This window comes from Dreissena polymorpha, chromosome 1, assembly GCF_020536995.1.
Source record: "Dreissena polymorpha isolate Duluth1 chromosome 1, UMN_Dpol_1.0, whole genome shotgun sequence".
Classification (NCBI taxonomy): Eukaryota; Metazoa; Mollusca; class Bivalvia; order Myida; family Dreissenidae; genus Dreissena; species Dreissena polymorpha.
Window position 1 is genome coordinate 46272701 of NC_068355.1, and position 26838 is coordinate 46299538.

The following is a 26838-nucleotide window of genomic DNA, read 5'->3' on the forward strand; positions in this document are numbered from 1 at the left end:
TAAGAAAAAAATGTATACACTCTAAAAACATTAACGATCTATTATTTGGAGTCGGACTCGAGTCTACAAAAATAGCCTCTTTCATTGTAAAATTTACTTCAGTTATCAATAGTGAGCGTACATAAAGCGGTACGTAGTCATCTTATTCGATACAATTGTACTACTACTACGCCTGCATGAAGTGTTTCCGAGACTTTTTAAAGAGAGCTATGCGTTAAAAACCACTTGAAGAATATCTAAAAGAAGATCATCTAATTTTTGAAAATAATTTAATTAACGAAATGTCGGTATTCCCCTTTAACACTTCTACCATCTACTATTGTATATATGCACTGTCTTAAAGGGACCTTTTCACGTTTTGTTAAATTGACAAAATTAAAAAAAAGTTTCAGATTCGCAAATTTTCGTTGTAGTTATGATATTTGTGAGGAAACAGTAATACTGAACATTTACCATGATCTAAAATATCCATTAAATGCATTTGTTGACGATTTAAAAACCTGAAAATTATACAGCGTTGAAACGCGAAACGATTGAATAATTTGGAGAGTTCTGTTGTTGTCGTTATATTTTGTGACACTACGAGGATTGCTTATATAAAGTATAAAATACATCACTCACTGTATGAGCACGAATGGCCGAATGGTCTAAACTATACTTTTACTCCAGGGGTCAGTGGTTCGAACCCAGTTGAGGGTTACTTATTTTTTTCTTTCTTTAATTTTATTCTTGTTTTTACTGGAGCTTTTTAGATCCAATGTTTACATTTATCAATATAAAGCATTTAATGACAAACTTCAATACCTGCCAAAATCTGTAAAAAGGTCCCTTTAGTAGTACAAATTTGTTCAATGTGTGTGCACAGACCACGTACCCGTTTCAACTTCGTGGGGAAGGTCGACGAAGTCTCAGCTGTTGGAAAAGGTAGAAACACTCCCTAAAACAGACACATATGGATCAGTCACTAACGCCCGATTGGTCATTGTCATCCCATGTACCACTGAAAATTACCCCGGGTACTCTTAATTATACTGCAATTACAAATTATAAATTATCATATTTTTTTTTAAATTAATTATTATACAAATCTAAATTATGAATTATACTACAAAGCACACGGGGAACGTAAAAAACTTAATTGTACACCGGAGTACGACCGGGTGCCTTTAAACGTATTTTCCGTACGCGGGGTACACGTAGTATGATTAAAAGTACCCGCGGTACTTTTTCTTAGATAGTACATGTGCCGAAAACGAGTGAGAGTCACAAGCTACCTACATCATCATTACAAGCTAGTGTAAACTAAGGATAACCGTATAATACATATTTACAGACTAGTTTTTATAAGATGACGCATCTTCTTTATTTAAAGCAGATGCATAATGCATGCTACATGACTCATCATCCAACATTCTAGATCTTTAGTGTATCTCATGATTAACTTAAGGGTGAACTATATTTTCAAATACAATTTGACTTCATTGTGGGTTCTTAATCAATACTGCTTTAACAAACCCGCTAAGTCTTTAAACACGGGATTACGTCTTCAAAATCGATATACTTAATATAATAGTATTAACAATTGTATTGGTATTTGGCTTGGTGTTCAAAACAAGAACAATCCTGTTGGCGGCTTTTCAAATGGATATTGAATATCTTCAAACTTTATCACCCCATGTGACCACTGTGGACCAATCAGCGTTCTGCATTTCAAGCCTGCTATGCGACCGTTTGTTGCGATGTATATAAAGCGGCGCAGACGCGCTCTTCATCACAACACAGATTTCTCGCACCGACTGTTCACGTCAAAGTGAGAACCCTTTGTTACATTCCTTCCTCCACCGGAAACTAAACTACAAACATGGTAAGTGCGCAGTTATATTAATATTTATAATATTATTGTTTAATTAATCAATTGCTTTCGTATATTGATTAATTCTTCGTTGTACATAGAGCGTTGTTTTTTTGTTAATTGACCGCCATAGTAAAGTTTGTGTTCCAGATTTCAGGTTTAATTTAGACTAAAGCCATTTTACGGACAAAGTTCGATTATATGCTAATATAATTTATTGTTAACTTCTTTTCATTGAAAAGGTTAAGCCTTAGTAACAATAAATCATTGACGCGGTGCTCACGCCCTGATAAGCGTGGTTGAAGTGCATACCGTTTAAATAATTTTGTTTGTATAGGTCCCTGGTTTTAACGCTCGTTGGAATACGATCGAATACAAAATTAAACAAGTGTTAACTGATTCGATCGTACAACCTGTAAACAAAAGAACGATCGAGACTTTCGGCATGTATTTGTTTTGTTGTAGAAACCCGCTTAGGCTGGATTTATTGAATCTCTCAGGGCTATTGAATAATTTACTGAATTCGTCTGCTCGAGTAGCCGTAAGCGCTCTATTCATTGAATGACCTGATATCACGCGGTTCTTAAAGGTCCATGTTCACTATTTAACGCTCGTTAGCTAACGAAGTTTGTTAAACCACCTGCTCTGTACTTGACTACCATATCTGTCGTCTTGGCAACGCTCTGATTTATATAACATCGAAAGCGTTTTGAATTGGAACAAGGCTACATTTAATTGTCGCGTAAATGCATAAATAAATGGCGACTACAGCCTCGCTACATAGTACTTTTATAACGCGTTTTAACTGAGTACTATGTAATAAATATGTGCGTTCAAATTGTCAATAGCCCATTAATATTTCAATTACACTGACTGTGAAATTTCCCCTTTTCAGCGTGAGTGTATCTCGATCCACGTCGGCCAGGCCGGAGTCCAGATCGGCAATGCCTGCTGGGAGTTGTACTGCCTGGAGCACGGCATCCAGCCCGACGGTCAGATGCCCAGCGACAAGACCATCGGAGGTGGTGACGACTCCTTCAACACCTTCTTCAGTGAGACCGGTGCCGGCAAGCACGTTCCCCGTGCCGTCTTCGTCGACCTCGAGCCAACCGTCGTCGGTAGGTTCATTTGTGTTTCTTATTCAATTATAACATATAAGCGTTTTAATTGATACCCATTTTATAATGGTTTATATGTTATATAAATAGATAAAAGTAACAGTTGAATAACGCCGGTACATTAAGAGGTAAACTATATGTTTGACATGCCCTTTCAGATGAGGTGCGCACCGGAACCTACCGCCAGCTGTTCCACCCCGAGCAGCTGATCACCGGCAAGGAAGACGCCGCCAACAACTACGCCCGTGGTCACTACACCATTGGCAAGGAAATCGTCGACCTTGTCCTGGACAGAATCCGCAAGCTCGCTGACCAGTGCACCGGTCTGCAGGGATTCCTTATCTTCCACTCCTTCGGTGGTGGTACCGGATCTGGCTTCACCTCCCTGCTCATGGAGAGGTTGAGCGTTGACTACGGCAAGAAATCCAAGCTCGAGTTCGCCGTCTACCCCGCTCCCCAGGTATGCATCAAGCGCACAAGTCTACGCATCAGTCCTAACTAAAAGATACATTTATTTATATTTGATATAGACACTTTTTTAATGGAACGGCTCTGCTCACGCAACTTATTCGTATTTTTGTTGAATTATTGTAGATCGCCACCGCCGTCGTTGAGCCATACAACTCCATCCTGACCACCCACACCACTCTGGAGCACTCCGACTGCGCCTTCATGGTCGACAACGAGGCCATCTACGACATCTGCCGCCGCAACCTCGACATTGAGCGCCCAACATACACCAACCTGAACCGTCTGATCGGCCAGATTGTGTCATCCATCACCGCTTCCCTCCGCTTCGACGGTGCCCTGAACGTGGACTTGACCGAGTTCCAGACAAACTTGGTGCCATACCCACGTATCCATTTCCCCCTGGCTACCTACGCCCCAGTCATCTCCGCCGAGAAGGCCTACCACGAGCAGCTCTCCGTTGCTGAGATCACCAACGCCTGCTTCGAGCCAGCCAACCAGATGGTGAAGTGTGACCCCCGTCACGGCAAGTACATGGCCTGCTGCATGTTGTACCGTGGTGACGTCGTCCCCAAGGACGTCAACGCTGCGATTGCCACCATCAAGACCAAGAGGACCATCCAGTTCGTCGACTGGTGCCCAACCGGTTTCAAGGTCGGTATCAACTACCAGCCACCCACCGTCGTGCCCGGAGGTGACTTGGCCAAGGTGCAGCGTGCCGTGTGCATGTTGAGCAACACCACCGCCATCGCCGAGGCCTGGGCTCGTCTTGACCACAAGTTCGATCTGATGTACGCCAAGCGCGCCTTCGTTCACTGGTACGTCGGAGAGGGTATGGAGGAGGGTGAGTTCTCCGAGGCTCGTGAGGACTTGGCCGCTCTTGAGAAGGACTACGAGGAGGTCGGTGTCGACTCCGTCGAGGGCGAGGGTGAGGAGGAGGGCGAGGAGTATTAAACTCGTACTTTTAATCAGACTCTCGGTCATAACAATGACACTTTCCAAATGTTCATGATACACAACTTAACTAATTGCTTTGAGTTGCCATAGATTTGTTACTTGTTTGTTACAAACCTTCCATGGGCATAATGAAAATAAAAGGAACAAAATGATGTGTTTTTTGTTGGGTTATTTCTTGTTTGTGTATAACTTTCCTGAACTGTCATTTGGCGTCAATATAAAACTGCCGTTGCTATGGACACATTGCGGCATTACAGTTAATATTGATTTTACAATACATCTTCTGTTATTCGCATATGAGCTATATCAGATCTCTGCAACAATTCTAGGCCATTCTCGATTGGCCGCGAACACTCGTCACACTGACTCGTGTAACCGTTGTTAAGTAAACACCATTTGTTATCCGCAGAAAAACAATGGCGTATCTGCACTAGTCCTTGGATCAGGAATTTTCACGTGTTTCAATCTCGTTATTCTAGCAGTTCGTTTATACCGCTGGGTCGAGTCTTATCCACGCAAGACGGTCACAATATAATATACTAATTGCACTTACGGAAGTGAACATGAATGGTCAACTTTCAAGCATAAATATTAGTGAAAAAATATTATATTTAGTAAGGGATCGACCTGAAATATACAACCAACGTCTGAAAGAATAAAAAGACACAGACGTTACATCAAACATTGCGAATATATATCGTCTGCATACTGTACACTCTATAATCGCTTTTCAGACACAGTATATATTTCAAACAAGATATAACGCTTTAAGAAGTCGCTATTTATGTTCTGTTTTGTCTATGCGAGTTCACATACAAGTTTTGAAGTCTGTAAAACGAATAATCAGTAATGTTTATCAATATAACTTTGCTAATTGTCATTAATTCAGCCTGTCCAGAGTGGTTTATCAGCTAGTTTGGGCTTTCTGTACTGTGGTGTTGGAGAAATTAGCTGATAGCGGTATGGAACAAGGAGATAATTAGGACTTTTTTTATACCTTTGGTTATAACAATATTAAAATATTTTGTTCATAATTATTAATAACTTACCAAGTTCATGAACTCTTCATCGTTAAGCTCTAATTCTCTAACAAGATGGTAGTATATGTACCGTAAATTTGACGGTTTCTTATGATGGCACGTGTCCAGTACCTATGTCTGCGTTTCCGTCTACTAACATGCAGTGCTGCCGCAGCAGTCATCATAAAAAATGTGTGCTCTTCTAATAACGACATCCTAATCCAAGTACCACCACGATTGGAATTAGATTTTTACACGGAAAGGCTTAAATAATAAGCGGATGCATGGAAATGATACTCCGTGTCCGTATACGGAACGCGGACACGGAACGCGGAGCGCGGACACGGATGCATGGAAACCCGGCCTAATGATGTGCATGAAGTAAGCAACAATAGCTTTATTCTTACTTATGTTATTTCGTGAGTAAGAACGTAAAATCTTCGTTAAAAACAAATAACTTATAATGCGAAAAGTCTTCTTTTCTTACATTGCCCGAAAACTGATGTTCTGTAACTTAAATGCAAACCATGGTTCTCTTGTGCGCGACTCGTGTTAGAATAATTCCTATGTTAGTGCGAAATACGAAATCATGCATTAAACTTTATCCGATACACATCGTTTTTGTCAGACACATTGTTTTTACAGTTTTAAAATATTTTCATTTTATTTGCGACTCATATCCATCCACTTTTTTAAAATATTATAAACGCATTTCAAACTATAATTTACCATTGAAATCTGTTGTTTGGTATGAACTAATTTTTTTGAGAAAATATAATTTATTGACCTCGTCCGTAGGAATGTGCAGGTCGAGGCCATCCTGCTCCATACCGTACAAGATATTATGTATTAGTAGCACACAATTTAAGTTTGTATTTCCAAAAAGACATACAAACACATTGTTTACTGTGAATATATAAACATGGTAAAAAACGCACAAGAAATCATTGTATTATAATAACATTCTGTGCACAAATAACACGTATCATTTTAACTATCTAGTATGTTAATAAAGATTAACATTGTTATTGTAAAGATGAACTACACTAATTTAAAAATGAGAGAAGAAGAAAGGCATGTCACCAACTTGGGTTCATTGTATGAATATTCTTACAACTGACCTATTTGGGACTTCATTATTTTGGTGAGTCGTCTGTATGAACGAAATTGACTATTTAACATACTTTTCAGATTCCAATGTGAAGGTTCGAACAATTAGTGATTCTTCTTTATATCTGATTCTTAATGTGGATCGGTGATTGAAAGTAAACTTGACAAGATTCCAAACCATAGATCGCTATGCTTTTCAGCATATCTAAGATCGTTTGTCCAAGAATTGGAATTAAAATGATTATCGTTCTGGAAAAATGAGCCTTATGCGTTTGCGTAAAGTGTCGTGCTAGATTAGCCGATTTCCAGACCAACTTGGTGCCCACGTATCCACTTCCCCTGGCGACATACGCCCCGTCATATCCACCGAGAAGCTCTCTGTGGCCGAGATCACCAACGCCTGCTTTGAGCCGGACAACTAGATGGTGATTTCGACCCTCTTCACGGCGAGTACATGGCCTGCTGTATGTTGTACCGTGGTGCCGTCGTCCCTAAAGACATCAACGCCGCTATCGCCACCATCAAGACCAAGAGGACCACCCAGTTTGTCGACTAGTGCCCAACTGGTTTCAAGGTCGGTATCAACTACCAGCCACCCACCGTGCCACATTGTTTTACGCCGTTTTAAAATATGCAATGTCCATTATATGTATGACTGATATCCACTTTTTAAATATACATTCGACTTAAAAATGAGTGTCGCTCTGGGTAAATCGGGCTAATGTGTGTGCGTAAAATGTCGCCCTAGATTAGCCTGTGTAGTCCGCAAATTTCTAGTCAGGGACGACACTTTGCGCGTTTATTCGTGTCTTTTAAACAAAAATCCAGTTTATGCGGAAAGTTTCGTCACTAATAATCCCGTGTCTCGTTTTCCCAGAAAAAGGTTCATAAATAGATTTGAACATGCGAGCTCTCGCGCTGGGTATGCGGATACTTTAATATCAGATGGCACTTCGATACCAGATAACAACAAAAGCCACGCGCGAGAGGTAAGTTCATCAGTATTTTTTAAAGTTATATCATAAAGATTAGTTTTTTAGACAAGGCGCATGGTCGAGTTTATAAATGGTGTATCATTTTCTATTGCAAAGACAAACATCACGGAAGAATGGTAGATTTTTCCCCAAAAAATAGAAAATTCGGTCGGAAAACAGCATAAACTGGATGAACAGTAAACATATCAACAAAATAAAACTACTTAGAAATATTGCAAGATATTGTTTGATAGTTCAGCATGTAGAGTAATCACTGTGCTTCAAATACTGAAATTTTGATAGTATTCAATGAAATATAAACAAATATCATGAAGTTGCGGATACTTTGATTCCCGATTTAGGGCACTTCGGATAACAGAAACTTTCAACAAACTGGGCACTCTGATAACCGAGTTTTATCTTCTACCTGAAATGCATTTATGTATATTATGGCTATTCTTACCAACCATTTTAAAGTACGAATCAGTTTCATTTTGAAGCCCGACTCATTGGGAATGTATGCATAAGGTTATTACATACACATGTAAAATATAACCAATGGCGTTGTTCGTTTTCAAAAATCGTATTACTATTAATTTATATAATTAATATTATAAGTGCACATTTTAAATAAAATTCAAATGCTTATTTCTGAAGTAATATATTTCAAGTGACGACCGAAAATAATTGTCTAAATAATACACTTGTTTTAAAGGGAATAATTGTGAGAGTTCTGTTGTTGTCGTTTAATACGAAAGTACGAAGATTACGTATATAAGGTATAAAATACTTACACCTGCTTATACCCGGCGGAATAGCCGAGAGCACTAATGCGTTTTTACTTCAGACTTACTTCAGGACTCCGGGGGTCACTGGTTCGAGTCATGGTACCGGCTACTTTTTTTTTCCTTTTTTAAATTTTATTCTTGATTTTTTACTGGAGCTTTTAAGATCCAATGTTTACATTTATCAATATAAAGCATTTAATGACAAACTTTAAAATATGCCAAAATCTGTGAAAAGGCCCCTTTAAGTGGTAAATTAAGATTAAGAGATTTGAAAATACAACGCATCATGTGGATCAACACGACTGTGTTCAATTGAACTTATAGCAGGACTCTAGATAAGGGGAGCAAGGGGGTCTTAAAGCGGCCAATACACCTCATAAAATCCTTTATCATTGGTGCTCATTGGAATCGCATCATGAAGACGATACTAATGCGTAGCCACAAAAATTAAAAGAGATTGGAAAACTCCCTTTGAATTGAGCTTTACACTTTCCTTTCCCTTTTATTATCATATTCCAAAGAGATAATGTTTCGGTAATTCGTTTTTAATTTACGTCAGTAAATACATTTTTATTTATTGCCTGCTTACTTTAGCAGTATATTCCACAGCGAATTCTGTATTTCTGATTCACTAAATAGAGTGTGTTATATCTGGTAAAAAGTGTCGAGTTATCTGGAATCGAAATGCCATTGTCTTTGAGATGATCGGTAAAAGAAGTGTCCATGAAAATTTGGCATCCGACTCTTTAAAACATTTGAATTTCCTCAAAAACGCTTTTCAACTAAAATTTAACATGTTGTAACATTAATGGACATATTGATCTTTTATTTTGATTAGTTGGCACGTTCTTGATTTATTTCAAAGTATTTTTGTTTTGTTGAAATACGTACTGATCATTATTATTATATACCATTTATCGACAAAACAATGTTACGTGTCTGAAAACAAAATGAACAGAACATAAATGCAAAAAAGCTGAAGTACTCAACACTCGCGCGTGGCTTTTGTTGTTATCTGGTATCGAAGAGCCATCTGTTATCAAAGTATCCGCATACCCGGCGTGGCTCTCGTGCGCCCTTATTTATTTGTCAACACTAAACATACTTGACCAACTTCATCCGGTTTAAAACAAATAACCGAGGATGCGGGACGTTTGCCAACGAAAGCGTTTCGGGTCGCTAGTTTACAAAAATGAAGAATCTGGCGAAGTACCTTAATGTATTAGTACTTGAATCCGTGCACACGAACAAAAATGTGGTATGTAGGAACCAGATGAAACTCTTTGGCATTGGTTGACGCACGTACACGTTGCAGCAACATATGTCTTTTTTTCTCAATGGAATCCACTGCGTGCGTGTTCAACTCACTTAGAATAGTTTAATTATCCTTGTTAATGTGAAAGTCTTCATATGGGCGTGGAAATACAAGAAGTCCTGTATCGGTGATAAATAGTAAATACACTGTAAATCATTTCGAGAACCTGTTAAATGAAAGTTCAATGAAAGAAAAGCAAGAAACATTTTTAACAAGAGAATGTTAACTGTTTATTATTTAATTATTTCTGTTAATAATAGCAGTACCCATTTTGTATGTTAATTTGTATTTTGAGAATCGTTAAACATGTATATGTTTGTCAGCCCCATTTGTCAGTTTGTTTTCTTGGCATATTTTCCCAACATTTGACAAATATTTTCAATTGAACCCAACGTGTTATTTTAATTGTTATTTTTGTTTGATGCAGTAGTTTTAAGATGTCTTCAATATCATTCCAAACGAAGAAAATATACTGACCAAATGCATGCAGGTCAACGTATGGTCTTCCAAAAATGGTAAAAATGGTGTATACCAACAAGTGGCGAGTTCTGGTCTTGTCTATAAAAACATTAAAAATCAAACAAAGCATTTGCTAGCGTATAAATTTGTTTCTCCTTAAAGTGAGAGAAGCTTGAATGAAAGTGTAAAAGTTATTTTTCGGTTAATTTTGTTATCGTAGCAACAACATGCTTTTTTAGAAGGACAATCAATACTTACATAATACAATTTAAACAGAGTGCTTTGTGCTATATTAATAAATGTTTGCTTCAGTATTATAGTCATTATTTAATTGAATACACTACTTTTAATAACAGATTTACAATCTATATTTCTTTTAGAAGAAAAAGCGCAGAAAAAAAGTATACCCCGGTATGCATCATCTTATTTACTTCGCTCAGAACAACTATGTATAAGCTACATGAATTGTTCTGTTATTTGAAAGTATTTATTAATCAACACACGACCATAAAAAGTACACACAAATCTAGAGATGCATTTGCTCGTCAACAAGTTATTATAAATACAAACACATTCAATACAAATTGACGCTAGCGTAAATGAACGAGGGTTAAGATTTTGCGATTAAAAAATGCAAGAATACGTTGCACGAGAATCACGAGATTGCGATGCGAGCTTGAGATAATACGTTTTCCGATCGCTGGAATGAATTCGCAATCTCGCAAGTCTATATTAATTTCGCAGATCGTCTTTTCGCGATCTCATATCCTAGTATCGCAATATTGCGCTGTGAATTCACGATCGTGCATACAAATCTTGTGCCTCTGTATTCTCAGTTTAACTATTTTCAATCTAATGGTACTGTTCGCTAAATGAATCTGATTACGGTGCAAAAGAGTTCACGTTCATACGACCTTCCGAACATTAATAATAAACGTCTTGCTGCGTCCAATTAAATTTCTTGTTTCACATGCCTATTCGAGTCGGGAGTGATTCAGTCAACTTTCAGGAAGTAAACATAATCAGACCTACAATCCGAAACCTGAACAATGATGAGTCAGTTTTTGACGATGCTGGGACAGCAGCGTCCAAGGTTTGATAACCAGTAAAATAATTCTTCACAATGGCGACCTATGTAAAAGACCGAGCCAGTCCGATTGAGATAACTCGATTTTTCAGTTACTTCCCTTGGCATTCGCCACTGCGTAGGAGATTGCTCGTTGATTTTCATTGATAACATTCTCCTAGCAGAGTTGTCGTTCGTGTTGATAAAGGTAAATATTAATAGAACAGCATATCCTGGGGAAACAGATTCAATAAGTGTATCAGAACGTTAATTTCAAATTAGTAATTTTACATCCATTTTATTTTTATGGACCAAAGAAACAACTATATATTCTCCTATTTTGTTTGATATTTGTTCTCGATTTAGTAAATAAATTGCGAATAAAAACATGTAAAATTAACTTTTTACGTGATCACAAAACTAAAGAATGCGAACGATTTCGAACCTGCAAATTGTAAACGCTGCACTGCTATGATATATATAGATATACTCTTTGCGTAATTGTCCGTCCGCTAGCGCAGTGGTAAGGACGTTCGCTTTTTCACCTTTACGACACCGGTTCGATTACCGCTCTCGGCGCAATGTTATATTTTGTATGTTTTGTGGTCACCATTCCGGACAGGTGTTTTTTTCCGGATAATCTCATCCCCCCCCCCCCCCCGCAGCATTTGACCATATAAAAAATTTAAAAAGTATTTCAGTACAAAACAAATAGCTGGAAATTGCAGCTATCATTCAAAATTCGTCCCAACTGTCGTCAATCTAATCTTATTAGGTAGGAATGCTGGACACACTCCGGGTCCCAACATTATGCAGCCTCAGCGCGGAGGTAACTCATTACCTTGGAAAATCACAAATACACACACTGGGTGCAGCCTAAGCGCGTTTAGACTCAAACAAGGCAACAAACTCAAGTGCGGGCACAATCATTTAAAATTTACATATTGAATACGATATTCTAACAGAAATTACACAACCACCTAAGTGTTCATACCATGTTTGATATTTCGATCGATTGTTAGATTTCAGCATATACATGTATAAGGTCATTTCGCTATTAGTTAACTTATCCATATGTTCGTGGGCGAACTCGGATAGTCAAGTGCTCATACGATTGAGCTCACATGGTCCGGCTATGTGCTCATACCTACTTTCGAGAATCATCATGAAGGTATTGCCATACTTAATGAACAAGAATGTGACCCGCCTCCCAGTTTCGCTCAATGGGTCAAGTTACCCACGGGTACTACTTCCCCGTACCCCTAAACTTTTTTTCGTACCAAAAATTTTTCGTACGCAAATTTTATTCGTACCAATTTTTTTTTCGTACCCCAAATTTTCGTACCCAAATTTTTTATCGTACCCAAATGTTTGTACATACACAATTGTGGTGATATAGATAAACTTAAATTGATGTTTTATATCCATCCTCTTCAAAAGCATCGTCACACCAGTACTGCCAGTACTTTGATTTAACACCATGAGATGACCTGAACTTGGAATACCGGATCTGAATCCAGCGCACAATACTAGCTCGTCTCATGCTGATGACGATTTTGTCCAAGTTATTTCGTCATCCATATTTAGAGCAGACATGGAAATTGTTTTGAGAACATTGTTTGCTTTTTACATCGAAGTATGACATTGACTTTAGCAAGTCCTCGTTTTATTAAACCACGATCGCAAGCATCCTTTGTCAAGAGACTATTTAAATGGCTGTTATTCGGAACTCAGTGAAAACTTTATTCCAGCTTATTTACATGTGGTGCAAAATAAAGTGACATAAATCCTCGAAGTTATGCATGATCATTCAAAGCTGTTTTGATAATATTCATACGAAACAGGTGCATTTAACAGTCAAAAAGCATTTAGTTTAGGTTGTCTTCTTTACATGTCAAGAAATTATTCATGTGCATCAAACATTAAATTTGAAGTTAATATATGTGCGTAAGTCTAAGAATTATTTGAATCAACATTTAGCAATATTCAATATAAATAACAACATTTATGTAATTTTGAACATGCCTTTATATTATAAAAGAAAAGATTGAACACAGTGGAAGATTTTAAACGAGGCTATTATCAATAAGACAGCCGTATCTTAACATATAAAATATTTATACAAGCAAACAAAACATGGTCCAACAACAATTGTAATGGTGAATATATATGCAGATAAGGATTGGATACAACATACATGTATATATTTATATATAAATCATACTATGTTATATTTATTTCAATGTACCGGTATAAAAAATCGTATACTGTGAACACAACGCATACCAAAACATATTGTAATGATATATGAGGAAGTAAAGAACCAGTGCTACAGATAATACCGGTAAGTCCGAAACATCTCTTCTTATTAAATCGGTTGAGTTTAATACTCCTCGCCCTCCTCCTCAGCTCCGCCCTCGACGGAGTCGACACCGACCTCCTCGTAGTCCTTCTCGAGAGCGGCCAAGTCCTCACGAGCCTCGGAGAACTCACCCTCCTCCATACCCTCTCCGACGTACCAGTGCACGAAGGCGCGCTTGGCGTACATCAGATCGAACTTGTGGTCAAGACGAGCCCAGGCCTCGGCGATGGCGGTGGTGTTGCTCAACATGCACACGGCACGCTGCACCTTGGCCAAGTCACCTCCGGGCACGACGGTGGGTGGCTGGTAGTTGATACCGACCTTGAAACCGGTTGGGCACCAGTCGACGAACTGGATGGTCCTCTTGGTCTTGATGGTGGCAATCGCAGCGTTGACGTCCTTGGGAACGACGTCACCACGGTACAACATGCAGCAGGCCATGTACTTTCCTTTACGGGGGTCACACTTTACCATCTGGTTGGCCGGCTCAAAGCAGGCGTTGGTGATTTCTGCCACAGAGAGCTGCTCGTGGTAGGCCTTCTCTGTGGAGATTACGGGGGCGTATGTCGCAAGGGGGAAGTGGATACGTGGGTAGGGCACCAAGTTGGTCTGGAACTCGGTCAAGTCCACGTTCAGGGCACCGTCGAAGCGAAGGGAAGCGGTGATTGAGGACACAATCTGGCCGATCAGACGGTTCAGATTGGTGTACTGTGAAACCATTTATTTTCGTCGGCACAAAATTTCGCCCTTTTCATAAAAATGACTATTTCGTCCGCTCTTAAATTCGCCCATTTCTGGTTTTGAAAAAAAACACGTCCGATTTGTTTGTAATACATGTAATACGCGGTTGCGAAAAAATCGTGCTGGGGAAAGAGAGGTGACACTTGGTAGTCACTTGCAGGAGGTGGGCCTTGTTTGGCATATGCCAATTAACAAGTCTGTTATTTTAGGTGATAGTAACTGTCCCTTATTATTTTATGTCATTGACACGTTCTTTGTTATGATTAGCGGATAAGTGGGACTGAATAATCGTTAACGAGTGTTTTAAACAACGAAGCCAATTGCCAATTAGTCTTTTTCCATTACTATCACGGTCAAACTGATAACAATCCTGCCTTTATCGGCGCCAATTAGAGAAGGTGCGAACATTATGGGTTATAATTATCGTAAAAAAAATATTTTGGTCATATTTCATTAAAGTTTCAAGCGTTTTGCATTGTAAATATTTGATCATTTTAAGTACAGTAATTTGTCTGCAGTTAAAACCAAACAACCAAACACAAATCAAAATGTTCTTTATTAATTTGTAACAAAGCGCAGAATATATTTCAGTCAGGTGTTGATCACACATCGTCATATTTTAATTGCGTTTAATAGTATTGTCTTTAATCCGGATTCGCCGCGGGTAGGCTGTATAATCTGCAACACCCCTGAAAAACACAATACACACAATGGGTAATAAAGTTGTTAACACTTAGCGCTAATCAACACTATTATACCTAAACGAAGTCGACGCATTCGATACAGCCTTATTGCATTCGCGTTTTACAGGAAATGTCAGTTGTCAGTACACTGTATAATGAACACCCCTTTGTGTCAAAACCGGATTTAACTTGAGTGTGTATAGTCGACTGTTTCATGTTCTTTGTATCAATACCATCTGTGTATCTGTATTATAAGTATACCAGTCAACAAACAAGGTGCGCGCTTCCGCATATGGGTATTCGGACGTTCAAAAAATTGACCTACGGTTTAGCGTTCACGCCGTCGAACGCATTAAGCAATATAACTCGTTTTTTTCACTTTTTCTTTATTTGCCAGAAATACTAGTGGCTTATAACTTACCTTGCAATCTTTTTTCCTCGCATTGTGCGAGTGTGCGAGTGTTAATATCGAGCCCTGTGTATATGCGCGGATTACGCTGGATTTAAATGCCTCATGCCTACAGTAATTCACACTTCCTTGTTTCAAATATGGGACATGATTGTTCGTTAGGATCTTGAATTCGTCCATCGGTCGAAGGACGAAAAAGGTGAAAATTGATGTCGGACGAATAATAATGGTTTCACAGTATGACGGACGCTCAATGTCGAGGTTGCGGCGGCATATGTCGTAGATGGCTTCGTTGTCGACCATGAAGGCGCAGTCGGAGTGCTCCAGGGTGGTGTGGGTGGTCAGAATTGAGTTGTATGGCTCAACGACGGCGGTGGCAACCTAAAAGTGAGAAAAACATGTGACCTCAACGCTTATCATTTTAATGTGTCTGTTCATTATCTAACTAAGAAAGCGCAAAAACTTATTGATTTTGAGCTTCGACATCTAATCGTAAGACGGGCCAAATCTTAATTCACCAATCCTTTGTTAAAACGTGAAAACGGGTTGCACTTTTTTTACTTAAATAATAACACAGAATTGTGAAGTGGGCAGCTATTCATACCTGGGGAGCGGGATAGACGGCGAACTCAAGCTTGGACTTTTTGCCGTAGTCGACGCTCAACCTCTCCATGAGCAGGGAGGTGAAGCCAGATCCGGTACCGCCACCGAATGAGTGGAAGATGAGGAATCCCTGGAGACCGGTGCACTGATCAGCCAGCTTGCGGATCCTGTCCAGGACAAGGTCGACGATTTCCTTGCCGATGGTGTAGTGACCACGGGCGTAATTGTTGGCGGCGTCTTCCTTGCCGGTGATCAGCTGCTCGGGGTGGAACAGCTGTCGGTAGGTTCCGGTGCGCACCTCATCTGGAAGGGCATGTCAAATACGTGGTACATTGTATATACATATATGCGCGAAAATATATTACGAGGGATTCCGGGTACGAATGGGTATGACATGTATTGCAGATTTATATGGACAACATGTTATGTAAACAGTTAAGTGCTCAATAATGGATAAAAAAACCGGACATTATTCGTATGACATCCTTTCAAGGGAAACATAACACAACAAATGTGATCAATTACACACGTGGTCCATTTACTCGTTATCATATGTACACACTGTACGTTTACGTAGCAATTGTGCTTTTGTAATCGAAATTGATGAATTACCGATAAATCAGGTACGTTGAATTGTGCGTCAAGCTATACATCGCAATTGTTAGTCAAAACTCTTTCGAGAAAGTAGAACATCAAACCCAGTGTTCATTTTCTGAGGAAAGACTTTGTCATAAATATACAGATTCATAACCTTTAATGCAGTAAACGTACCGAACTCTTGCAAACGACAACCTCAATGACTAACACTCCAAAACCGCATTTTCGTTTCTACCTTAAGGCGGAATCTGACACCAGTTTAAGTCATAATTTTACATTAAATACCTGCGTGTAATCACTGTATAAATTATTTGTAATCAGTGAACAGATATGAGCGACATATAACGACATTCGCACTTTTAAATGTTCGTAAATAAACCACCATGCTTTATTTTTACATTATTCGACCTGTTAAAAACAACATTATTCTGTACACGTTGTTTCCGTATTCCAACTACAGAGAGCTACACATGTGGTAGAGTAAAAAAGCGCACCAAAATATAAACACCTTTTAATTCATCCCGCCCTTTTAATATTGTTCAAAACATATCCCATAAACCACAGATTTTTTTCCTATTCATAAGAAATATAACGATTCAGTGAGAATATGTCTGCAATTTAATGAATTTTTAAGCACGTTAGCCACTTTTTGTCAGCTAAAATGATCTTGTACCATTATTGTATCAAGAAAGTGCACTTATTGCGTAGCATAACACATATAAATTTGTAAATGTGAGAACTGCTTAACTAGCGCTCGTCCACAAAATTAGCAAAATGGAAAATACATTCCATTAACAGATCACTCAAGTAACAAGGAAACGATGCAGTTGAAATATACAAAACAAATCACTTCACTTGAAGTGCAGAAGGAAAATATGTGTGAACAATCAAGCTTTGCTCGAAATCATTAAAAGCGTATTACTCATATAGGCTGTCCACTACCGGCATTTCAAACACAGTTTAAACAAAGTTTTTAAAGTTTTACAAATTGTTGTTGCAAAATGTGCAAGAACATTACAACAAAAAAATCTACAAAAATCGTATGTCTTCCTTCATTGTATTTAATGTATGAATTCGCTTATATACAACATATGTTTCACTTTATGCTGCATATTCTATTGTGAATTTGAATTAATGCCTTGTAATTATACATAATTATGTATTGAACATTTCTCTTTGTGTCATGTATTTATAATCTGAGTGGAAGATAATTAAACTAAACTAATTATAATTCCTGTAATAGTCTGGTCGAAATTTAGACTGCGGAAATATTACATCATCGAACTATTTGAGCAATCGAGTATGTTTGCTTCAGCGGTTAATGTGTTAACCCGTTGTACTGAAAGAAGCATAATTGAGAAGAGACTTTACCGACGACGGTTGGCTCGAGGTCGACGAAGACGGCACGGGGCACGTGCTTGCCGGCGCCGGTCTCACTGAAGAAGGTGTTGAAGGAGTCGTCACCACCGCCGATGGTCTTGTCGCTGGGCATCTGACCGTCGGGTTGGATGCCGTGCTCCAGGCAGTACAACTCCCAGCAGGCATTGCCGATCTGGACTCCGGCCTGGCCGACGTGGATCGAGATACACTCACGCTGGAATGGAACATTGTCAGAGTGAAGATACATTGTATTTCAATATAAAATGCGTTGTGGATGTAGAAAACTAGTCATACAAATTAATAGATCGCCATATCATACATAACTAAACTACCAATCAATTTGATCTTCTCCACGCGTTATGATATTCAAGAAATTCAGTCGAAGGGAATTAACTCTTTCAACGACCAAGTTACCGGTAGATAAAGTACGTGATATATGTACAAAAAATACTGTAAATGCCTACACATACACATCACATTTAAACCGGTGTTTCCGTATAGGCTTTGTCTCTATGAGCAGGGAGGTGAGGCCAGATCCGGTACCGCCACCGAAGAAGTGAAAGATGAGGAATCCCTGCTCATGTCGTTGTCTCTATATAACTGACTGATTTTTAAACAAGCATTGTTCAAACTCGATTTGGGCTTTGTGCGGTTTGTGAATTAACATTTTTTTTAAATCATTTTCATGTTGTTTAATCTTATAGCTTGTTTTACACTAAGCACTTTATTTGTCCACCTTTTAATATTAAAAAAAACGAATGCAAAAGACACAGTGCTTTAAAAACAGCCGGCGATTCTACTTGCTTATATATATAATCACTGCTAGAGAAATGTAGATTACTATTGAATTTATTATTAGATAATCTCATATAAATATTTGGAACGCTTCCGGTTTGAGAGGAAATCCTCAAGTGGTTTATTTGTTCCGCTCGCCAGCTGCGACGCATCTCTAGAACAAACATGCTGGAGGAATTTGGCCACTATCGAACCAGATATTAGCATAATGTGGCAATATGAATCATCCAATGTTAACGGATTATTTATTTCGGTTAACACGTATAAAATCATGTATATAATTGTTAAGAGTATGTAATTCGTGACGTTTCAACATTTTCTTTTCAAAGTGCAGAACAATGTATTAGCACATTATGAAATCCTGATAACTACAGATCTACAACCTATGCAGATATATGATTTGCAAGACTCAAAACAACAGGGCATCAGTTCAGCGGGCGTGGCAGTACCAACAAAGTTCACAACATTATTCAACAACAGATACAATTATTAACAGTATGCACAAAATAAAAGTAAATATGTTAACAAGATACTTACCATGATACGATGTACAGTCTGGTACAGAACCAATCAACTCACAGCTAACGCGAACTGTCTTCGTGAGCTGTCTTGAATATACGGCCCGTGCGTCTGTCTGGTTTTGTGATCCACAATTCGCCTGCGCGAAGAAGAAGCGTATTTTATTGGATAAAAAACGAACAGCACCAATACGAACGGTAATGGTTATGGCGTTCTGTATTGAGTATTGGGGTTTTTAATACATGACCCAGTATCATGTTCATACAAAATTACCATTATTAAAAGCTCGTCCAAAGTGGGCCTCGTGTTCAATACTACCATCATGCTCAATTCAACGAGCTTGATGAGTGAAACGACTATCATTCTCTCGAGCATGAAACAAAGATTGTAAGACGGTAAGATGGAGAGCTAAGTTCATGAACGCTTCTTTCATGGATAAATTAGATCATGAACAGCTTAGCACATATAGATAAGTTCATGAAATGATATGCTTAATCCATAGAGAGCTAGCAAGCACAAAGATAAGTTCATCGAGTACTTTGTTCACAAAGAGCTTCTTTGATGGGATGCTTGCTTTTTCGTTGTGAGCTTAGTAAATAGAGAGATGTTCATGGAGTGCTTACTTCAATGCTTGTTAGGTTCACAGACATCTAAGTTCATGGATGTAAAGCTTAGTTAATGGAGTGCTTTTTGATTGACAGATAAGTGCATGGAGAGAGAAGTACCTATAGAGATTAAATCATGGAGTGCTCAGTTCATCAAAATCTGAGTGTGTATAGACCGTTCCATAATTTAGTAATTACCCAATTATCTCCCCTGAATACTCTCCGCGTCCGCCATTACACTACTGCCAAACAACCGGTAACATATATAAGAGAGCACCGATTATTTAACGGGTGAATTTCTTTTTTTTTGTAAAACTTTTTTGTGTGTCATGCAAATTGTATGAAATAAAGTGTTTCTGCTGGAGGAGATGTTTAGCTAGTGTTATAACAGAAAAATGTTTGAAAAACGTGCATTTTTTTTAGGTATACTCAAACCCGGTTGAGTCGCGGGTCGTTTTGACTCGCGGTATTTTATTAGTGCCCTCTGGATTGTGTTTGTAAACAAACCTGCGTGACCTACCTTTGAAATCTGACAGAAAACATATTTTGCTGCCAGTATGAATAGATTTTTGGTAAGTAACTACCCAAAAACGATTTAAAACATCATTTTAAACAAAATTTATGTAAAAATCCATGTTAAAATGAAATTTCCCTTTCAACTTTTTCACTTTTTAAGTTCGTCTGCTTGCGGTTGCTTAGGTCAGACACTACCAATATATTATTCTCTTTGTGAAGGGGTTACACACCACCGATTTTTTAAAATTATTTCGATAGGTCAGGCTCTTAAGCAGAAGAATGAATGAACAAGAACAGTTATTTGAATATTGAGAATTAAAATTAGACACTGCTTGAATATACCTGTGATATTTATTTTATTTGATGTCTTAAATTCCATATGTTCTAATTGTTATATACGTTATTGATTGTTACTTTGAATGGTATGTCAGATCTTTATGTTTATTCATGTTAAATTTTATATAAGTGTCGTTTAACCTATTTACCGCGAGTCAACCGGGAGGGAAAATAAACAAAAATGGCGGACAGTGGTGTTGTTTTTGTTGATGCCGCAGTTAAAATTGAAGGATTTTCGTCATAAAAAGGCTATTTTCCAATGAAGTTAAGTCAGATATGTTTGTCTTATAAATTATTTATCTGATATTTGAAGATGGTTTCTAGACGCAAATGAATATTTATTAAGTACCGCGACTCACCCGGGTTGCAGGCTATTTGTCTAGGAAAATAAACACGTTGACACATTAAAAAAACCCATTTAATTAAACTAAGTGCAATATTTATCATTTGGTTATATGCATCAATCTTAAAATCGCGTAATCCTTTGCATTCCAGTGTTGAATTGCCGGTTTGTTCTGCATAATCCGATTATCTCGTTTTGATCAGATATTATCCAGACTTAACTAACAACATGGCGTCATCCCGGGGTGTCATAAACCACACTGGGTGGCAGATGACAGTCTGGTCATTAAACACAATTGATGATGCCACCATGTCTTCTCTTTCTGGTAGTATTAAGCAGTCATTTGGTTTAATATTTTACCCCCGACATACTTAACAGTTGCGTTCATTAGATATGTTACATATTGTACAAATTAAAAGTGATGTCCAATATAGAATATCAGAAATTGTACACTTTCTATTACTCACGTGTTTATCACACTAACGTACTCATGCCATTCATAATTATATTTTTATAATTAGATGTATTACTATTGTAATTTATTGAAGCTTTTCTGCAAAAAATATTACGGCTTATGCATAGAGCTCTTTGTTGTGTCAAATTGTTGGCCTTTCAGTCTTCAGATAATCTTTAATTTGATGCTTATGCCGCGTTTTTAAAGTTGAAAATAAATGTATTAATAAATTCGTTTGGCGCTTAATAATATATTTTTGAAATATTATTTAGGTGTTTTTTTCGGAGTTTTTTTGTGTGTGGATTAATTGACTAAACATTTGGTGTCGTTATCCATATGTTTTGCGTTACTTCAAAGACCTATAAAATACATTTTTTCAGTATTTTTTAGCTTTATAGCTGTTAAATGATTCACAGATGAAAATATAGATATATCACATAGATCGCATTCTCTTCATCTTCCGAATAATCACATAAAATATCGTCAAGATCAATATCACTCTCTCATGATAAAAAGCTCGTTTTTTAACGTGACAAAATTCCATCTAAAAAAAAAATAAAAATAAATCCAAACCACAATTTTTTTATCTTTGATATCAGAACAAGAAAAATAATGAAAGGCGTATCAAAAATATCATACCGTACTTAATATAATATGTTATGATTTTGGAATGTAGATTTTCACCAAATGAGACCAATTACAAACAATTAGCAGTAATTAATTGCGCGAGAATCTTTAATAAGTATTAATTAAAATATAAATTGCTTGATGTTGTGGCTATTAACATCAACTCAACAATACATGCGTGAATTGTTTGTGAAACGTTAAAAGTAACAAGTCTAATCAAAGACATAGTATGAGCGACTGAACCGGCAAATTTTCGCCGATGATTACCACTTGATTACAGATATAAAAAAAACAAATACACGAAAGCATTTTAAACATTTTATTTGTAACAATCAATCTCAACTTCAAACAATCATTTAAACAACAAAAATGTGATAATCGCCTCACATTAATTCATTAAGTAATTTATTAATCCGACAACGGTTAAGCGGGTATTCTCTACGTCTTTGGCTTTTGGAATCGCAGACTCGCACCAGTTATAGCAGCAGTGTAATGGCGGACAGTCACGTGACTGACAATATGGCGGCGGTCAATTTATCGATTATGGAACGGTCTATACATACAGATAAGCTCTTAGCCAGCTTATTCCATCAACACTTCAGTTCATGCAGTTGTCCAGATAGTTCATGGAAAAAAATTGTAGATCGTTGAGTGCTAAGTTTTTGGTGGTATAAGTTATTGGAGTGCTCAGTTCATGGAGAGTTTAGTTAACTGAGAGCTAAGAAAAGTGATACTGAGTAGATTGCTAAGTAAATGAGAGATTAGGTCATTAAAACGCTTAGTTTTTTGAGAACTTATTTCATAGAATGAATAAATCAAAGCGCTGAAGGAACTTAATTTGTTCGCTGTTGTATAATCTTAAACACAACTCAATTTTCAAAATTATGTAATAACTTTTTATATCGCAAGCTTTAAATGACCACAACCCATTCAAATTTATAAAGAGTGTGTTTTAAAGCACAGGTCGAGATGTGTTTTTTTTTTTTTTTCAAATCATTGATACACTGTAACTCCAATATAACGCGGATGGCTGGGGTCCAAGCCACGCAACAGCGTTATAAACGGACAGCGTGATAAGTTTTGAGCTTATTTATTTAAGGGGCTACAGCTAATCAGTGTGCACAGGCTAATCTTATTTGACATGCATTAAGCCCCGTTTTCCCTGAAAGCAGCCAATATGTACAGATTTCAATGATAAACACTAGACTGGCCAACATTGTCTTACAAGCTGTTAAATACTTTTGAATACATACACACTATGTAGTGTAACAGTGGGAACTATAAACAGGCAGATGCGCTGGTTAGAGCAGACGCTCCTAGCATTCGTCGTCTGCTTAATTTTATTGCAGTTATCCACACAGGCAGTCACGGGTTACGGTCCTAGCTTTCTTAACGCAGACTGACTTGCAAAATTGCCTCTACATTATTTGTGAGCGAAAAACAGAGCTTAGTTGATAGAGATTAGTTTATGGTTTGCTTAGGTCATTGACAGTTTATTTCCCAGACGAGTTAGTTCATGCATGGAGATCTTAGTTCATAGTTGTACTTTGTTTAAAGAGCTTATTTCTGAAACATTTTTTGCATTGTTGCACTTAGTTCATGGAAAGCAAAGTAAAGGTTATATTACACTAATTCCGATTCCCATAGGGTCCCATTATAAAACTGACAACTTTCACAGCATTTTTCTTGCCTTTCCGACGTATCAATTTTTCCGAACCTGGTATCATTTTAAAGATGGATCTGTCATCTTCCAATAATTGCAATCAAAAACATACCGTCTCGCAACTTCTAAGAAAGTAAATCGCTGTCGAATGAACCCACCGTAGAAAAACGCGTTTCGGAATCCTAATTTCGACAAAAGCCCCACACAATAGAAAACACACCCTCAAAAGTTCATCTTTTAAGTTAGCTTCCAATCCAAGGCATCAAAGTACTCCAGACACATACAGGATATTACAAATAACCACAAAAGACATGTCTCACATTGTTAAATGGCTTATATTCAAGAAGAGAAAAGGAACTCTTTAGAAATAGGCACTACTTTCGAATGGACCACGGAGGGATACACAATGATTTAGTGTAATGTAACCTTTAAGGGAACTCAACTTTGTCCCATCTTTTTCAAACTTTCTCCACATGAGATTTCAACTATTTCCACAATGAATATGCAATTTCAGTGCATTCGGATGGGGGTAAAGGCCTTAAAATGGCCATTTAAAGCGGTGACTAAATTGGCCGCAGTCAAGTCGGAATGCATGATTTTTAGTCTAAGTGACGACAGCTGATTTTGTGTCTCCAATTATTGTTACGCGTAACTTTTATGGCAAAAACTGGTATCATTGCATGCGAAATTCACCAATATATCAGCAAAAGGCCCAAATAAATGTATTGATTGTGAATCAGTATACTTTTCTTGATGAAATAGGAGACTTTTTTTAAATTTTAAGCACTTTTTTCAATAAAAAACTCACTGACAGCATATAAAATCATGTTTTTTAAGAAAATTATTATTAAAAGCTTCACTTACAATCTAAACATACACATTGCAATTACAAAAATTAATGCTATTATGATGAGAGGCATAATTTGCAGCTTTCAAGCCGATACAAGCCGGCTACCCAAAATTAACACTTAAAAAGGCGCAAATCGCTCCTTCAACAGCTTACGACACAAAGTGACACTTAATGCGCATCCAGATAGTCTCTCTCATATAAATAAGTCCTGTTAGCGACATTTTATTAAGTATTCTCTTTAAAATCCAGTGTTGAAAGCGTAAGTTTTGCAAAAATGCCCACAGTCACCATGCAAAAGAGCACGTTTGCTAAGGAATTCCTACGCGAGTGGCCACACTAATGTCGTGGCAGGAAAGTCATTTGGGTGTGATTCCTCTGTAGTTCAGTGTACATTCATTCCACTACCTGGGGATGACTATCAGGATCAGTTTTCCCAGCTTGGTGTAGTGTTGACCTTTCAGGATGTTGATGGATCGTCCACAAGCGCTGCACCACTGCGGCCTCTGTTCAGGACACAGAGTCGGATTGAGGTGTACACAAACCCGCAGTCAGGCAAGGATCATCCAGACCTTTAATAAAATAAAATGTTTAGGCCCCTGAAACTGGCAATTATGTTCAACACTGAGATAAGGAAACACATAGAGGAGACATCATGCCATGGCTTTCTCATTATCGACACGGCAAACTCGAGCAGCTGGGGACTTGGCTCTAAACAAAAACAGGTATGCTCCATCAATGTGAGCAAGATGGCATGTCAGAGTTAAAAAGGGCAAACAAACATACAAAAGAGATATAAAGGAAATTAGAAATTAAATGCCAGAAGTAATTTTAAGTATTGTTTTTCTGTCTGCAAGGGTTGCTGTGGAAAATAGTGCTTAACGCATAGTTTGGCCTGTAGGGATTCTGCTAGCAAGAACAAATGGAAGTCATATCTGCCCGCGAACTGTAAGCTTGAGATAACCATATCTGATGAAGTACTGCTTTGAGAATGCATTCTGATTGTACTTGAACCAGATCGCATTGACAGCACAAGGCTTCAGACCCCCCAAAAGTGTGAGGCTTTCAATAGTGCTTACCTGATACCAGACCGCATTGCCCAAGACAGTGACTTTCTCCCGGAACTGCACAGGCTGCATCCGCAGCACAATCCTTAAGCTCAATCATGGTCTGGCTGACTCTGAAATAGTGAAATCTGAATTTACAGATGCTCATTTGTCTAAAGGTTATGAGTTTATTGCCTATCTTATTAAAAGCAAACACAATGACATGCTTAAGAAGACATGTGCATTTCTGAAAAGACATACAGCTGCCCGATACTTGACTAGGAAAAGGCGCTATGGTCTTCACTCTTAAATTCATTACTCTAAGGGCTTAACAGAACAAAAGCCAGATCTTACAGCTAAATGGCCCCACATACAGCTAAATATACTTTATAGGTTGAAAATAAAGTTATTTGTCTGAAGAACTAGTGCTATTAACTCATCAGCTATGTTGCTCCACTGGCCGCAATTCTGTAAACATAGTGTATTTATGGAAATACCTAGTCTACCACCTGCTGCGCACCACTACATCCACTGTAAATACACAGCTAAGTTAGTACTTTAACGAACAAACTGAAATTCATGTGTTAATTAAACAATCAGTATGATGACTCACATTGAAATCATGTCCAGTGCACCAGTCAGAGCAAGACAGCTAGCGGATTGTTAACCAACTACGGCTCAAGGACAAACGGTCAGGCCTACAAACAAAGAGAAAAATGGCATAAATGGGCTGCATGCATGTAATTTGGCATATTTTTCATCTTGCTCTCCACCTGAAACTTCAATCTATGGACATGATAATATTTACATTTAAGATTTGTTGGAAATGTTACCCTTACTTGTCCATACCAGGTCCCCCACCCATCCGGAACAGTCCAAAACCACCTAAAACATCCATTTGGACCAAAATATTGACATCTCTCATCTATTTTAGCACCCAAATCATCAAAACATTCATTAAATTCATTTTCTACTTGTCTCGCTTGCAGACGAATCCATGTGACCTTGACATTGCAGTAAATGTGCTTTTTAAAGGTTATATTACACTAATTCCGATTCCCATAGGGTCCCATTATAAAACTGACAACTTTCACAGCATTTTTCTTGCCTTTCCGACGTATCAATTTTTCCGAACCTGGTATCATTTTAAAGATGGATCTGTCATCTTCCAATAATTGCAATCAAA

General features: G+C 37.9%; 2 protein-coding genes and 1 long non-coding RNA gene across 3 annotated transcripts; 1 reads left to right on the forward strand and 2 right to left on the reverse strand.

Annotated features, from left to right (window-relative positions):
• The first annotated feature begins 1705 nt into the window (after window positions 1–1705).
• LOC127865096 (tubulin alpha-1A chain-like) lies at window positions 1706–4545 on the forward strand. Its single transcript, XM_052404994.1, has 4 exons — window positions 1706–1864; window positions 2748–2970; window positions 3129–3430; window positions 3565–4545. The coding sequence occupies exons 1-4, from the start codon at window positions 1862–1864 to the stop codon at window positions 4390–4392; spliced, it is 1356 nt and encodes a 451-aa protein (XP_052260954.1). The 5' UTR covers window positions 1706–1861; the 3' UTR covers window positions 4393–4545.
• Window positions 4546–13207: 8662 nt separating this feature from the next.
• Window positions 13208–19367, reverse strand: LOC127865116 (tubulin alpha-1A chain-like). Its single transcript, XM_052405025.1, has 5 exons — window positions 19234–19367; window positions 17893–18115; window positions 15926–16227; window positions 15547–15702; window positions 13208–14181 (listed from the first exon to the last, which is right to left on the reverse strand). Exons 1-5 carry the CDS (start codon window positions 19234–19236, stop codon window positions 13510–13512), a joined length of 1356 nt encoding a protein of 451 aa, XP_052260985.1. The 5' UTR covers window positions 19237–19367; the 3' UTR covers window positions 13208–13509.
• A 5215-nt stretch (window positions 19368–24582) lies between these two features.
• LOC127865121 (uncharacterized) lies at window positions 24583–26542 on the reverse strand. Its single transcript, XR_008042491.1, has 4 exons — window positions 26492–26542; window positions 26266–26350; window positions 25686–25786; window positions 24583–25178 (listed from the first exon to the last, which is right to left on the reverse strand). It is a non-coding gene; the product is annotated as an uncharacterized LOC127865121 (long non-coding RNA).
• Between the last annotated feature and the right edge of the window lie 296 nt (window positions 26543–26838).

Bases quoted from the DNA above. Each gene is read 5' to 3' on its own strand.
- LOC127865116 (XM_052405025.1), bottom strand. The intron at 16,228-17,892 runs GTAAAGTCTCTT...ATGCCCTTCCAG, and splicing joins CCTCGAGCCAACCGTCGTCG to ATGAGGTGCGCACCGGAACC. The intron at 14,182-15,546 runs ATTATTCGTCCG...ACCAATCTGAAC, and splicing joins CGTCATACTGTGAAACCATT to CGTCTGATCGGCCAGATTGT.
- LOC127865096 (XM_052404994.1), top strand. The intron at 2,971-3,128 runs GTAGGTTCATTT...ATGCCCTTTCAG, and splicing joins CCTCGAGCCAACCGTCGTCG to ATGAGGTGCGCACCGGAACC. The intron at 3,431-3,564 runs GTATGCATCAAG...GAATTATTGTAG, and splicing joins CCGTCTACCCCGCTCCCCAG to ATCGCCACCGCCGTCGTTGA.